Source organism: Puma concolor, chromosome A2 (assembly GCF_028749965.1).
Source record: "Puma concolor isolate L17-30 chromosome A2, mPumCon1.1.hap2, whole genome shotgun sequence".
NCBI lineage: Eukaryota > Metazoa > Chordata > Mammalia > Carnivora > Felidae > Puma > Puma concolor.
Window position 1 is genome coordinate 27,904,077 of NC_141668.1, and position 16,768 is coordinate 27,920,844.

General features: G+C 38.1%; 1 protein-coding gene across 3 annotated transcripts in view; it reads left to right on the top strand.

The window, feature by feature from the left end:
• The first annotated feature begins 5,456 nt into the window (after positions 1 to 5,456).
• The window catches only part of POT1 (protection of telomeres 1), an 80,663-nt gene continuing 69,351 nt past the window's right edge, over positions 5,457 to 16,768 (top strand). Inside the window, exons 1-3 of one of the 3 annotated variants that reach the window (XM_086691141.1) lie at positions 5,457 to 5,627; positions 6,417 to 6,601; positions 14,896 to 14,968. In XM_086691141.1, the coding sequence (XP_086547267.1) occupies positions 6,479 to 6,601; positions 14,896 to 14,968 (196 nt within the window). In that variant the 5' untranslated portion in view covers positions 5,457 to 5,627; positions 6,417 to 6,478. The other 2 variants (XM_025929827.2, XM_086691144.1) reach the window with 2 other exon arrangements.

The window sequence follows — 16,768 nt, forward strand, 5'->3', positions numbered from 1 at the left end:
ATTCTATTTAAACTAATAGAAGATCTGACAGAGTTACAAAATGTCTTTCTGTGTTAAAAATGCATTTTGAACCTAAAGCAAATGGTTCTCAATTATTCCAAATAACTGTGATGAGTTTAAAAAATATGCAACTTCCTAATCAATTTTCCATTACTTACAACCTTTTGTTATAAAGGGTTTTAAAAGTGCCTATTTTGGGTCACCCAAAAAAGAAGGGAAAAAAGAGAAAAATATCAGGCTAACAAATAGCTACCTCCTATGGTGCTCTTCAACTTCTAGACCATTGACTTTCCAAAACAAACATCAATGCAATTATTTATCCTAAGATTGCCTAGAAATAAGGTTCTAAATGTGAGTGTTATTGTATGATTTTTCAGGACACACCCTCATAGTATAAAATATAGGGCATGTAGAAAAGAGGTACTCCAAACGCTAGACATAAACCTTTACTTTTACAGTGTTAAGAAGCTGAAAGATCCTCTAATCTATCCTACATGTCTGTTAATTTCCAGCAGGTCTTTTCCTCTTATTTTTCTTCATCTGCCTTTTGTGTATGCTGCCTCAATTATAACTGGATCAATCGGAACATAAACCAAGTTCTTCACTTCCTTACTATGAGCTGAATAACTTCAGTAAAGATTATTTTTTCTTTTCAGAATGGGTGAATGGAGGACAAGACAAGCATCAGAGGGTATACACCTTCTAGTTTTCTTATGGTTCCTCCTCAATTTCTCTCTTCCCCACCTCCACAGAGAAACCTGAAGAATCAACCATATTCTTAGGCAACATGGTTCTTCTCACACATAGACACCTGTGAGTCTCATTTTTTTCTATAAGCCAGCTTGTCAGAGAATCTTTTTCTGAATTAATACTCATGTTAATGTTTGTGAATGCAGGTTTTTTTTCATCTCAACATGTATCATTGGTGTAACTCAACAGAAGGCTATCTTTGTTGAATCAGCCTACCTCAAACTTCTTATACACTGTGAGCCACTAAGTGCCACATGGCATGGTCCAAAACAGGAGAATGACCCCTTCCTCTTCATGTGAAAATTTTGGCCCTTCTTGCTCGGTCTGGGCCTTGATTTACACACTCGGATTCCATATTATGCTACCTTGGTGTTTAGTCATTTATTTTCTATTTTCACTGATTCACTTTTCCCTTAGTATATGGCTTGTCCCTTAGCATTCCTCTCAGACAGGGCTTTTTGCCAAATTTGATTTGAAGGAAAATGGAAGTTATGCATGTAAAATTTCAAAACTTTGACGCTAAAATACATAAGTTTTGGGGTGATCTCTTCAACAGACACTGATGTTTTTCTCAGTTTATGGTACTCAATATGATTTTAAAAAATCTATATCTTCTTAATACACCCTGATTACAGACTTCATTTAATTATAAATTAAACTTATAACTTACACCTAAATTTGCTATAAATTTGTTTGAATTATCTTGTTTCAAACATAGAACAATATAAAAAGCTGATACTTCAAATAGGATTTTATACATTGATCTAAATGTTCAATAGGATTGGACAAAAACACCATTAGGTCACCAGGAAATGAACTCCAACTGATGTAGACTAGCTAGGAAATCTTCTTGGAAATCTCAGAAAACAGTAGCAAATGATATTGTCATGTTGTAGGGATGCAACATGACAACAATGGCTTGCAGAGAGATAGTAAATCACAATGGGAATAGGTTAATAATGCAGCAATTATTGCAAAGAAAATAAATATAAAGTGTTGGGTGATTAGAACATGTAATTCCAAGTCTCAGGTTACAAAGTAAATAGTAAAGAGCATTTTGAAAATGCTAAAGAGGGAAGAAGTATATCAGGGAGACACTTAGCATGTCTGACTCCAAATCGCTTCTATTTCTTTTGCTGTTGTGACCTATGGCTTAGAAACTTCTGCTTAACTCTGCACATAGGCATGTTACAGCTAAGATCTGTAAAAACTGCTTTTTACCCAAAATCTACCTCACCCAAGGAGATAAGGAAATACATACAGAAGTGATTATGCTATGTTTAAGATTTACAGAAATGGCATGACCAGATTTCTGTATGCAAAGATCAACTGACCAAGGACAAAGAAGTTACACAACCTTTACTTGGATGTCTACAGATGTCAGTCACCTTTTGACTTGAACTTCCTCCTACTTTCCTCTTTTGCTAACATCAAAGATGCTGGAATTTCATGCCAGGGGAGATTATAGTTTGGGACTATACTCCACCATCTCCTCAGTTTGCTGGCTTTCCAAATAAAGTTGCTTTCCTTACCCCAACATCTTGCCTCTTGACTTATTGGCTTATTGTGTGGTGAAAGAAGGAGCTTGGACTCAGTTACAGAAGTACCAGATATTTTCAGATTAATTCCTTTAATCTCTGCTCAATTACTTATAAACAGCACCATATCTTTATATTTATGCTTTTATTAATAAAAATACCCACCCACTTTTAATGCTTATTATTTATTCGTGAGAATCTCATTTTAACTTTGTAAAAATTAAACATTTCACATTGTAGTTTGAAAACTTGATGTGACCGCAGCCATTTTGAAATAGAGCTTGAGTGGCCACAGCAGAGAAAGTGCTTATGCTGTCTTTGTTTGAACTGGGCCATAACTTTTGCACTAAACAAAACAGAAATTGTTCTAAGCAATTGCTTGAGAACAGACATCCTGATTACCAACTGATTGTTTGAACTTTCTGAAGATACAATTAGTAGCCAATGTAAAACCTAGAATTACTTGTTAACACCCACTGATAACTTTTTTTCCCTCTTCAACTCATGTAATTGGCTCCCTTTCTTTCCCTCATAAAAACTCTTATAATCCACAAAACTAAAAGTCAACTGACAGAATGGGAGAAGATATTTGCAAATGACATATGGGATAAAGGGTTAGTATAAAAAATCTATAAAGAACTTATCAAACTCAACACCCAAAAAACAAATAATGCAGTGAGGAAACAGGCAAAAGACAAGAACAGATATTTTGCCAAAGAAGACATCCAGATGATTAATAGGCACATGAAAAGCTGCTCAACATCACTCATCATCAGGGACATACAAATCAAAACCACAATGAGATACCACCTCACACGTGGCAGAATGGCTAACATGAACAACTCAGGCAACAACAGATGTTGGTGAGGATATGGAGAGAGGGGAACCATTCTGCACTGTTGGTGGGGATACAAACTGGTGCAGCCACTCTGGAAAACAGTATGGAGGTTTTCAAAAAATTAAAAATAGAACTACCCTATTACTCAGCAATTACACTTCTAGGTATTTATCCAAAGAATACAGGAGTGCTGATTCGAAGGGGCACATGAACCCCAATGTTTATAGCAGCACTATTGACAATAGCCAAAGTATGGAAAGAGCCCAAATGTCCATCAACTGATGAATGGATAAAGAAGATGTGGGGGCGCCTGGGTGGCGCAGTCGGTTAAGCGTCCGACTTCAGCCAGGTCACGATCTCGCGGTCTGGGAGTTCGAGCCCCGCGTCAGGCTCTGGGCTGATGGCTCAGAGCCTGGAGCCTGTTTCCGATTCTGTGTCTCCCTCTCTCTCTGCTCCTCCCCCATTCATGCTCTGTCTGTCTCTGTCCCAAAAAAATAAATAAACGTTAAAAAAAAAATTAAAAAAAAAAAAAGATGTGGTATATATATATATATGTGTATACATATGTATGCATATATATGTATATACATACATACACACACACACACACACACATATATATATATATATATATACACACAAGGGAATATTACTCGGAATAAAATTCCACATATGAGTAAAATCACATGATATCTGTCTCTCTGACCTATTTTGCTTAGCATAATGGATTGCTTTAACATTTGATCTCAGTGCCTTATCTAGTTGGTCCACTCTTGTGTTTCTCTCATTATCTTAAGTTGTATTGTATATCCATATTTAATGTTCAATTTTCTTCACTTGTAGAACAAACTAATTGCTAATGTGAGGGAAAGCCGTATAGGCTCTGGAGTCATATGTACCCCGGCTCTACCACTAACTGGGAGACAGTAAAGAAGAAACAAGACTGGAAGTTACTTGGATGTGTATGAAGTGTTTAGGTCCTAGAGAAAGAGAGAGCAATCACAACCAAAAAACCAGTTATAGATATCGTCATCAGGGCAGAATATGAACATTTATAGGCTAACTGGAGGAAGAGAGAAAAACTTTAAAAGATTCAGTTGATATAGGATGAGGTAAACTAAACATGTCAACAAAATGAAAATGTTTAGAAAGATAAGAAAGACTAAAGCATGTAAAGAGTGCCCTTTGGCTTAGCAACAAGGAGGTCTTCAGTGAACTTGGCAAAGGCAGATTCAGTGTAATGGGTGTGGAGGTAGGGCCAAGATGGAGAGGAGGAAGCCAGAGGTGAGGAAAGAGAACACTTTTTTCTGAGCATTTGTTCATTCAACAAATATTCAGCCCCTACAGTGTGCGAAATACTGAACAGGCTCTAAGCATATAATAGTAAACAATTCTCCCTGCCGGTAAAAAGCTTAGGCCGTGGAAGAGTATGTTTAAATGCCAATGGGAAAGAATAAGACGTTGAAAATATGTTGAGAGAAAATACATAACTGATGGTAGGAGGTGAAACAAAAGCGGCCAGAATCCAGAGCCAAGGTGGAGGCCTTCACTTAGGGAGAAAAAAACAGTATTTCTAAGCTGGGTAAAGCTAGAGTACGAACAAGGAGAGGATCTAAGCCTCACTTAGTCTAGTTTTCTACAAATGGACAGCTCAGCTTGCGAGTTCAGACTCCTGTCACCGCGGGTTTATGCATGATATGTGAATACATGGGGGTGAGGGGAAGGTGCGCTAAAGGAATGCTTCCTCCAAGAAAATAGTTACTTTAAGCAGCTATTTCCTCCTGCAAATAAGTATCTGCAGCAGATATTTTAGTCCAAATTAGCCTTGGAAATATTTATGTAATTATTACATCAGGTCTTTGCACTGAGGTGGTTTCACTTTCATCAAATGATCGGGAAATACAAATCAGAAATTCGCAAAGAACTCACATTTAATAATACGTCTTATTAATTATACTCCCAAACCATAGCCCTATAGATCAATGAAGAAGTTAATCCGATCTATCTAAAAATAGCATTACTCACTGATGGAATTATTTCTTTGCAAAACCTGCCTTTGGTTAATTGCTTCTGAGGTAGAAAACCTGCAGTTAAAGGAAGTTGCCCTGCCCACAGGAGCTTCTAATTTCAAATCCCGCCCGGGTTTGGGGAAGACTTTTTATTGGTTGCGGGATTTATGAATCGCGCTGCGGACCGCCCCCGCTTCCCTGGCCGGCGCCTACAGCCCGACCCCAGGCGGAGCTAAAAGGGAACCGGACAATTCCGAAAAGATACAGTGCCAGCCCCCCACGCCACCCCGGGCGCGGCGCCGTCTACTTATTCCGTGAAACTTCCAGGACACTTTATGCCTGGGAACCATCATGCAGTTTGTCCTCCGCGGGCGTAGGAGCAGTAAGCGTAGCCCTGCAGACCGTGTACGCATGCGTGAGACCTGGGCCGTCGGCGTGCGTGTGGCGTCACGCGCGCGCCCTTCTAAACTTCCTTGTTTTTCTCTAGAGTGGGTGAGTGAAAAAGTCGGTTTGCAGCTCGTTGTCTGAGTGCAGGGTGGTTCGGGTTGTGAACGGTATCCCAAAGAGGCTGATTTAGTTTAGATCAAAAGGTGGTGTAGTTATTGCAGAAAGACCCTTCATACTTTATCTATAGCGTGAGCCTGCTGTGGTTAGTAGCTTGCTTGGCATTTTGTGAGCAGCTGACTTGAGTTCATCCAAGTCCCCGCCCTCACGGAACTCAACTGGCTTGGGGAAGGTTGGTGCGCACACATTAAAATTAATATTGACACTGGTGGATGTCCCAGTCAAGAGGTATGACAAGATTGAACCTAGGAAGCACGATTTAATATCAGTTCAGTACTTTCGATTATGTATAGGGGCTGGAGAGAGGAGGCAACCGGTATGTTTTGGAGTAATAAGCTTTTGGTGCCCAGTTTGCCTACACAATATTACCATGGCCAAGGGGATTAAAAAACAAAAATTCAATTCCCCTCCCTTTCCCAAAAGTTTGTACATTTTAAAGCACAATTTTGGTAAGAGACATTGTTAGTGTGGTTTTCGCAGATCCTAAAACTGGCTTTTAGAGGTAAGTCTTTAAGTAGAAAACTAAATAGAAAAGGCTGGAGTCTCAGTGTCCTAGGGGAATGGGTGTATTGATCTTTGTAATAAAATTATAGACTAATCCACCCCACCGCCAACAGTGATTACTAATTTAGAGGAAAGGAAAAGCAAAACTAAGTCAAAGAAGCTTAAAGCAATTTTTGACTGCTTTTTGGGTAAAACGTTGGTCTTTGTTTTCAGCCGCAAGCTGTCAAATTCCCTAGTTGAATTTGCTCTGGACAGCATTTTGAAGCAGATCTGATATGCCCCTTGAATTAATAAAAGAAGTGAATGGAGTGCCCGAAGTTGAGCTGCTAAGTGAATTAAACAAAGTAGATTTCAGATCTCTACAGCCAGGTTGTGATTATAGCAAGAAATACATCCAGGTAAGAATTTTCATAACTCAGAATGCTTTTTGTCTTCAAAAAGGGAATGCTAATTTTTATGTTGAGCTTATAATAGTTGTTTTAGAAATGGTTTTGTGTGTGTCATAACGTGACTATTTTGATGCTGTTATTCTTACTTAGCAAACATTTATTGCATTGTTTTGTGATACACTGGAATAAATTTTGAGGGTACAGAGATGAGTGAATATGGTCCTTGAACTAAAGGGGACTGAATTTTTGTGGGTTTGGACAGGTAACCTAATCTCTAATTATAATAAGTTGGTATTAGAACTATGGTATGTGAACATTTAGGAGGGAACTTTTGGTTCTGACAAGTTAGGTCTGGAAACTAGAGCTGGAACTTAAAGGGTGACTCAGACTATACCTTTTATTTTGGGTGTAATAGTCCTAATGTGCATTTTGAAGAATTTAGATGTTACCCTAAAAACTATGGGAGACCCTTAATAGATTTTAAGCAGGACAGGGACATGATTCATGTTGAGTTTAATTTACTCTGCCTTCTGGGTGAAGAATATATCAGAGAGGGCAAGATTAGAGGAAGGATAATTAGTTAAGAGGTAGTTGCCATAATCTAGTTTAGAGTTGATGCTGGTCTGAAGCAGGAACAGAGGAGATGATAGGAAGGAGACAGACAATATCATAATAAAATTATAATAACAAAAATTAACATTGAGCTCTTTCTAGGAGTTAGGTGGTATTTTAAGTGTTTTGCATATATCAATTCATTTAATCATCACAAAACCCTGTGAGTTAGGTCCTATTATTCTTCATCTGTAAGTGAGGATACTGCATTTCCAAAAGGTTAAGGTTAATGATTGGCCTGAGATACAGCTCGTAAGTAGTAGAGTTGGAGTTACAATCTAGACCTTCTGCTTTGGAACTGACAGAATAAAGAGGTAGAATCAACAGATCTTGGAGAGCAATTAGATGAGAGAGGTCAAGAGTTCAGGAAATTTCCATGTATTTAAGTCCTGTCAGCCTTGGGAAGATAATAAGAGTCACACGTTTAGGAAGAAAGAGGAGTTAGTTCAGTTTTGGATGTCTTCATAGGTTTTTGGAGGTATCCAAGTGGTGATGTCCTATAGGCAAATGGATTTGGGATTCTGGAGCTTAAAGGGTTTCCTTCTCTGGGAGATTTGGTCCAAAGAATAGAATGAGGAGTGTTGAAGGATTTCAGTGAAAGAAGGTAGCATGAATAAGAGTCTGAGTTGATCCAGAGGTGTAGGAGAAAAACTAGGAAAGAATGGTGTCTTGGATATTTAGTAAGTTTCAAGGAATGAGTAATATTAGTAACTTTTACATAAATTGCCATATTGTAAGCACTCTTCTAAGTGCTTTACATGTATTCCCACTTTTAATCCTTGAAAGAATCCTATAAATAGATACTATTATTCCCATTTTATAGTTGGGAAAATGGATACAGTTTAAGTAATTCATTCAAGGTTAGATCCAAGGTTAGATAGTAAGTGGCTGAGTGTGATTTGAATTTTCATTGTCTTTGCTAGTAACCAAAGCATTATATTGCTGCTAGATACTCAGTCTAGTCTGAAAAGAATGTTTGATTTAACAACCAGAAAGTATAGATCATTTGGAAAGACTAGTGTTGCTGGGTTGGCTTTTTAGTGGTTTGAGAATTGAATGTGGGGTGAGAAAGTGACAGCAGGAAATGTCTTTTGAGGAATATGTACTGGTATTTTGATATTTTAATTATGGTAAATCATAGTCCTGAAATGGGAGTGGAAGACTTTAATTTTAGCCAAGTCAATTTTGCAGTTGGTTAACAGTGACTGGCTTTTGCGCCACCTGAAATCAACTTCATAACTAACTAATGCACTAAAGTGAAATAAATTCAATTTTTAAAAATTTATCCGCATTTCCTTTTCTCTTCTGTTCTCCCCTTGTCCCATCCCTCTTCCACCAACACACTTCCAAACTCAAACTCACAGGCCCTGGTCACAAACTTACTCCTATAATAGTTTAGTATTCTAAAAAGGAGTGGAGGTCCTGAAGATATGCTGACTGGATTTAAGCACAGATCCACCATTTACTAGCTATGTAATTGGAAGTGATTTTACCTGTTGATACCTTATTTTTTTCATTTGTAAACTAGGAATTATAATAGAACCTACTTCATAGAAATGCAATGAAGATTAAATGTAACTTGCTTACTTGGTAAATTCAAAGCATTTGGTAAATGCTGGTAACGATAATGATATCATCAACAACATGCCTTCGGGCAAGGAATTTACCTGGTATCGGTTTTCAGTGAAAATAATGTACCATAATCCCATTGATCAGTGACAAAATTATTTTGCAGTTAGTAAAGTTGAAGCTTCAAAGACTCTACTTGAACAAGCCCTTCTAAGCCCATGTTAGGGGTCTTAGAAATGAATTTACATTTTCACATATTTGTAAAATTTACACAAATGGGATGTTTTAACCTAGAGTGGTTAAGATTGGTGTCTCTTTCCATTTTGACTTCCCCTCCATCACATTTTCTGTCTTATCGAGTGGCCATTGGAGTGGCTGAGAACATTTTTGGAAGGTGGTTAAGGGGAAGTTGACTTATGGTATAATTTTAGTGAGATATATTTGTGTGGTTTGCAGTTACTTCTGCTTATAGGTAGCATATGCCAGCTCTTCTGGTGTAGGAATGTTTTCCAGGAACATTCCAACTCACTGGGTAGCGTAGGAGAAAAGTATGGGGACCGAAGTTGTACCAGGGTATGGATATATATTGTCACACCTAGCATAGGGTGTGTGTAGTTGGTGGACAAAAATAAGTACTGAAACTATGGAATCTGAAGCTACTTTGAGGACAATTGTTACAAATCTTACAGCTTATATAGGAAAGAAACTCAATAGAATTTTTTTTCAAACTTGACAACAGTCCTAAAAATTTACACGAGGTTACTAATAATGAGTGATGAAATTAAATACAATTGTTGTAAACTGTCAATAACAAAAATAAAATTTTAATCAACTATGCTATAGGAAAAACGGAATTTCTTTATATTTTATGTAGAAACCATACAGGGCTTAATCCCATGAACTGTGAGATCATGACCTGAACTGAAATCAAAAGTCAGATGCTCAACTGACTGAGCCACCCAGAGGCCCCCTATTTTTCAGTGTTAGCCCTTTATTACAATAATTCCTTTTAGACATAAGTGAACATGTTAGTATTCAGTAGGGTTAAACCAAGGAAACACCTTTTACTCATTTCTCATGATTATCACATTTTCATGAACAATGCTCATTTTTAAAAGTTAAGTCAAAGTATATAATCTCTTCTTTCATCTATCAGAATGAATCTCTTATTTTTCATATCTCAGTTTGAATCCTTAACCCTTTTTTAAATTTAAAAATACTTTATAAAAAAGTTTATTCTTGAGAGAGAGAGAGAGAGCACTCCTGCGAGCATGGGGGAGGGACAGAGAGAGAGGGAAAGAGAGACTACCAAGCAGGCTCTATGTCAGCACAGAGCCCGACACGGGACTCCATCCCATGACTGAGATTATGAGCTGAGCCAAAATCAAGAGTCCGATGTTAAACCGACTGAGCCACCCAGGCGTCTCACATAACCTTTTTTTAGCCTGCAAATATCTCTTACTTATGTTTCGTGAATTTTATTAAATGCATTTTACCGCTAAATTCACTTTTCAGTATACAGTTCTGCAAGTTTTGACAGATGTATAAAAACATATAACCACAAACATAATTAAACTGCATAACAGTCCATCACCCCCAAAATTTTGTAGTCGGGTGCTACTCCCAATTCCAACCCCTGGCAACCACTTTTTACCAATTTTCTGACAGTATACTTTTACCTTTCAAGAATGCCATGTAGATGGAATCCTGCACTAAGTAGCCTTTTGAGGCTGTCTTCTTTCACTTAGCATGATGCATTCAAGATTCTTTCAGGTTGCTGTTTATTAGTACTTTTCCTTTAGTTCTTAAGCAACAGTGTATAATCCACCTTTCGAGTTGGTGTGCAGATTTGGTTGGTCAGGAGACAGGGAGCCAAATAGATCAGGTTCCTACTGTGCACAAAAGCATTTGTATCCCTTTTGAGAGGCACTGACCTTAGGAAAACCCCACTCTTATAATGATGGGATGATACATTTTTTTTTTTTTTTTCAACATTTATTTATTTTTGGGACAGAGAGAGACAGAGCATGAACGGGGGAGGGGCAGAGAGAGAGGGAGACACAGAATCGGAAGCAGGCTCCAGGCTCTGAGCCATCAGCCCAGAGCCTGACACGGGGCTCGAACCCACGGACCGCGAGATCGTGACCTGGCTGAAGTCGAACGCTTAACCGACTGCGCCACCCAGGTGCCCCGGGATGATACATTTTTAATATCTAATACTAATTGACTTTTATCCTGGGAGCTAGCAGATTTCTGGAGTATAAGCCAGCTATTATTTTTACTCTCAGCAGTGACTGCATCAGTTTTCTATCCCCACCTTCCTCATTCAAGACAGTACAGTGAGGATCAAAAGTCTTCCTGTGTGTACAAAGGGGATTTCTTGTGCTGTAGAAAAGGAACCTTGAAATTATGAATCTGGGAGTTTATATAGGATAGCTATCCAGCTTTACCTTCCCCTCCTGAGAGACAGAGAGAAACCTAATCTCCCTAATGTACATACATCGTTTGCAACGTAGAGAAATGTCTCTAGGTTTCAACCACCCCTTATTGAAATGAAATGTAAACAACTGGGGACATAAATCCCCCCTGCAAGTCTCTCATTATACAGTCATCCTTAAACTTCAAAGCTTAATCTTTAGTTCAGCCTCCATTTTTCTCTGCTCACTTCAGCTGAAGACAGGAACAAATTTTGTATTATCGTTCTAATGGAATAACTCTTACTGTGAATAAAACTGCCTACTTTATATATAACTGAGGGCCACATAATCAACTGAGGGTGTTTTCTTAAACTTTTGAATATTTTTTATAACTATCCCTAGGAGCAAATCATACTGTTTGTTTTTAGTTAATTTCTGCTTTTCACACAGGAAGCACTATACTAAGGGCATACATGCTACCCTTGGAAACAAAGAGTTTACAGTTGTTAGGGGTCCTCAAGAAAGGATGTGGATCAATCAGGCAACATAAGTTAACAGGTCCTCTGTGTGGTCTGCCAGCTGGGAAGCCCTAAGGCCCCCAGTTTATTCCTAGTACTTCAGTTTAGTCCTTGTGTTCAGAGAGACTGCTTGAGGGCAGTCACTTAAATCTGGCCTACTTGTCCAGTTCATTTGCCCTGTAAGTTGTGGAATCATTTGAAAGTATCTTCTATTGAAGGTACAGGAGCTGGGCCATGCCCCTCAGGTGCGGATGCAGTTAGTTTTCAGAGTTTCCTATAGTTTCTGAGAGCAGCTCCAGGACCTTTCCTTTGTGGTGAGGGGACGGCTTCTGGAATAGTTAGGAAAGACAAAGATTAAAATTCCTTCTTTCCCCTTTACCTCCTGATGTTTAAGGAGTTCCTTTTCCAAGTTTGGGGGGGGGCTTCTCCCCAGGTGCTGGACATCTCTCCCTAGTTGCTTGAATTCTTTGCTCTCCATTATTATAGACCTGTGTATCCCATTCCAGAAAGCGTAACATCACATTTTTTTCAGTCATTCTGGACTCTCATTTAGAGCGTACATCCGGTGGGATCAGGTGCAAGAGTAACAAAATCATCTGTTTTGAGTTCGGTTTGATTAATTTAACCTGATTGAGGTTCTCTTGATTGCTTTGTGTCTTGACAGTGTTCTTTCCTGTTTTTTTTTGTTTTTTTTTTTTAATGTATGCCTCTGTAATTTGTTGTTGTAAACTCTGGCTCTTGTGAAGAGCAGTGGAAACCATATTCAGTAGTTTTTATTCCTGGAAAAGTGCAGGCCTTTCTGCTCAGCCTTTTGTGTGGTGTTGAGTTAATCCAGTTAGAAGTTGAGCGAAGTTTGGGATTTGTTGTTGTTCTGGTTACTTTGGTGCACTACAAGCTTTTAATTCCTTTAGAGTTACTTTGTATGTAGGATGGGGTCTGGTTGGCCAGAGGGGTTTTCTCATTGTCTAGTTTTAGGTCTTTTCTTTATGCTTAACCTCAGCTAAAGTTTCTCTCCCAGTTCTTTGCTTCTGTCTCAATAGTGGGTCATGTTGATTTTTACTGGACACTTGTTAGTCTTGCGATGAGTGGATGTTCTCTGTTCCAGTTTAGCCTCAGTCTTGTCGGGCAGTGCCACCTGAGTCTTGTGGGTGAGGTCTTCTTAGTGATTCTGGCCTGTCCTTAGTTGTAGGTCTGGCCCTCAACACCTGTACCTTTTCCTGCTTATCGCTTGAAGGGGTAGAGAGTGTTTTTTTTTTCCTACAGCAGGTTTTCACTGAAGCTCTAGTAAGATACATAAGTTTGTTGCTCTTCTCCCAGCAGTTCAAGGACTTTGTTCTGAGAAAGATGGGGAACATCCAGGCAGGGTTTCCTACTGTAACTCCTACCATCCTTGTATCCCCACCCCCTCTTGGCCTCAACTTTGTCAGGTTTGTGGAGAACAGCTTATAAGCGGGTGAGTTCCCCTTGTATTTGCAGCTCCCAAAAGCTTCATGTCCTGTCACTACCCACACTTGGCCTTTAGCAACGTATTAAAAATGTTAGACGGGGCACCTGGGTGGCTGACTTGGGCCCAGTCATAATCCCATCGTTTGTGAGTTTGAGCCCCCATATTGGGCTCTCTGCTGTCAGCGCAGAGCCCACTTTGGATCTTCTCTCTCTCTCTCTCTCTCTTTCCCTCTTTCCCTCTCTGTCTGTCCCTTCCTCCTTCGCGCTCTCCCTAGTTCAAAAATTAATAAACGTTAAAAAAAATATATTAGATGAATTTTCTGACACATGTCAGGCAGCTTTACCTCAGGTGAGCAAGTGGTTACCGCCCATCTCTCCCTGAAGATTTTCCCTTTACATTTCTGATAAGTTGGTTGCCTTGTGACCTCAACTCCCTGTTGCCCCAAGTTTTTCTCTTTTCTTAGATTTCTGATTAGTTGGTTGTCTTTTGACTTCATTTCTCTGGTGGGTCAAGAAAGATGTTGAAATTTGTACATTGTCCACCTTTTTGTTGTTTTTTCCAGCTTTCTGCCTCCTAAGTGGAACTATTTACTTTTACTTTTGACCAAATCCCGCACAACTGATAGCCTTATTTTAATTTTTTTTGAATTCCTATCTTATAAGTAAAATTGGTCTACACACATAGTTTTTTGTTGTTGGTGGTTACATCAAAGTCTAGAATATTAGCATGGGAGATGTGTTTTACGTGATCCATTTTAAAAGTCTTTTAAACTTTTATTTCTATATGGAAGTTTTCAAAGAAACCTATAATGTATTTATTGATAGAATCATTACATTTTAGAGCCAGAAGAAATTACAGAAACTACCAGGTTAAATACTTCATTTTGTCTGAGGAACTCTGATTAAGTAACTTTTTTAAGCAGATAGCTGGTTCATTACAGAAAACCGAGGACTAAACTTGATGTGTGCCTTCGTCCTTTGCGTCGTCCACACAGACCTTACTTACGAGATGACCATTCTGCACTTTTTAACCCTTCTTTATTTATTTAAAATTTTTTTTTTTTTAATGTTTGTTTATTTATTTTGAGAGAGAGAGAGAAAGAGCACCAACAGGGGAGGGGCAGAGACAGACCTGTCTCTGTCATATAAGTACTTGTACATATATATATATATATATATATATATATACACACACATATATATATATATATACACACACACACATATATATGTATGTATATATATATATATATATAAAAGGACGTTATATAAAGTAGGACAAGTACAAAGAGAACTCAGAGAGAGAGAGAGACTGTTGATCTCCTGAACTGTGAGATGATGACCTGAGCCGAGATCAAAAGTTGGACACTTAACTCAGCCACCCAGGTGCCCCTTCTTCAAATTAGTGTTTCTTTCTTTCCAGGAGCAAAATTTTTGTTTTTCTTTAGTAGAGTATAACTTTTTAGGTTAAAATGGAACTGAAGGTGAGCCTCTTCACTTTATCTGTAAAATGAGGTACTGGATAATATTTGACTAACAAGATTGTTTAACAGTTAAATTGTGAACCTAAATAATTAGGTCTTTGGACATTGCTCTAGTAAAATCACTTTCATGTCTTAAATATGGTGACATGAACACAGTACCTTGTTTTTTTGTTTTTTTTCCCCCTTTTTTCCTTATTTCTTGCTGTTATAATAAGCTCTTTTGGCTCTTCTGCATAACTATTTTTTTCTCATTTTAGGGAAAACTCTCAATTATCTCTTCTTTAACTTTTGGTGGAAATAGAACAGCTGTTTTGAAGATTGCATTACAAGGTATATAATATAATACGACCATTTCTGCTTAACCTTTTGCTTGTAATCTGCAAATGGATAACTTCATATATGTACATACTCACATAGGCACAGTAGTGTAAGAAACTATAGGATGAAATAATTTTTTTCCATTAAATTTTCCCCCACTATCTATCCTCTCTCCCCTCTCCCATTGCTTCTGTTTCATTTCAAATTTCTTTAATCTCATATCTAGACTGTTAAATAGCTAACTGATGCCTCTACCTTCTAGTTTCACTAGTGTGACCTAAACAGCCTAGCAAACTTAACTTTCTTAAAATACTACTTTCAGCATGTTATTTGTTACCTAGATATAGTTAGGAGATTATTCCTTCTTCCTAGTAACCTTCAAATAATCCTAGTAAGCTAGGAAGAGCTACCATGGAGTATTTGAGGACCAAAATAGATCTCATCTAAAGCCTGAAATTGGTTTGAAGAAGGGTCTGCAGCAGCGAATGGGAAACAGACTTTGAACTATAACATTCTGTAACTACTGAAAACCAGTTACATATGAGATACTGTTTTAGATATGGGAGATACAGCAGTGAGTGACCAAAACAAAGCCCCTGCTTTCATGATGTTTGCATTGTAGGGGAATAAATAATTACAAAAGTAGTTAGTATTAAGTAGAAATGTCTGAAGAAAAATAAAGCATGATCAAGTGGTAGGCCTGATGTATCATCCTTTTGATATTTTGTTAGTTTGATTTACTAATATTTGGTTAAACAGTTTATGAAGGATGTTGTTCCAACTCTGTCTTTTCTGTGGTGATTTTGACTGTGGTATCAGAGTAATGCTGTCCTCCTGAAAGGAGTGTTAAGTGCCTCCTCTTATTTTCTGGATGAGTTTATCTGCTTTTATTTCTTCCTTAAGTATTTGTAGAATTCATCAGTGAAGCCAGCTGTGCCTGGAAATCTCTATGGGAAACTTTTAAACCCTGTGTTCAATGTCTTCATTTTTTATGGGGCTTTTTGGGTTATCTTTTTTCCTTAAGTAATGTTGATAGTTTGTTTCTAAAGGAATTTTTCTGTTTCATCTTAGTTGTCAAGTATATTGGGATAAAGTTATTCCTAATATATTTTTGATATACTTTTAATGTTGGTATGATATACTTTTAATGTAGTGATGTTCTGTTTCATTGATTCTCTCTTTCTATCATTTTTTTTCCCCGATCATTCTGGCTAGAGATTTGTTTTGTTGATCTTTAAAATCAACTTTTCATTGATTCTTCTCTGTTTTTAAGTTTTCTGTAACAGTTTATTCATTTTAATCTGTTAACTCCACTCGGTATACTATTAACCTCTTTTTTTTTTAATGTTTTAAAATTTTTTAATTTTAAAAATCATTTTTTTATGTTTGTTTATTTTTGAGGCAGAGCAAGAGATAGAGTGCAAGCCAGGGAGGGGCAGACAGAGGGAGACACAGAATCTGAAGAGGACTCCAGGCTTCGAGCTGTCAGCACAGAGCCCGACACAGGGCTCGAGCTCACAAACTGTGAGATCATGACCTGAGCTGAAGTCTGATGCCCAACCAACTGAGCCACTCAGGCGCCCCAATTCTTTTTTTTTTTTAATGTTTGTTTATTTTTGAGAGAGAGAGAAAGAGTGTGAGTGGAGGAGGGGCAGAGAAAGAGGGAGACACAGAATCCGAAGCAGGCTCCAGGCTCTGAGCTGTCAGCACAGAGCCCAATGTGGGACTCAAACCCATGATCCGCAAGATCATGACCTGAGCCAAAGTTGGTCATTAACCGACTGAGCCACACAGGTGCCCCATATTAACTTC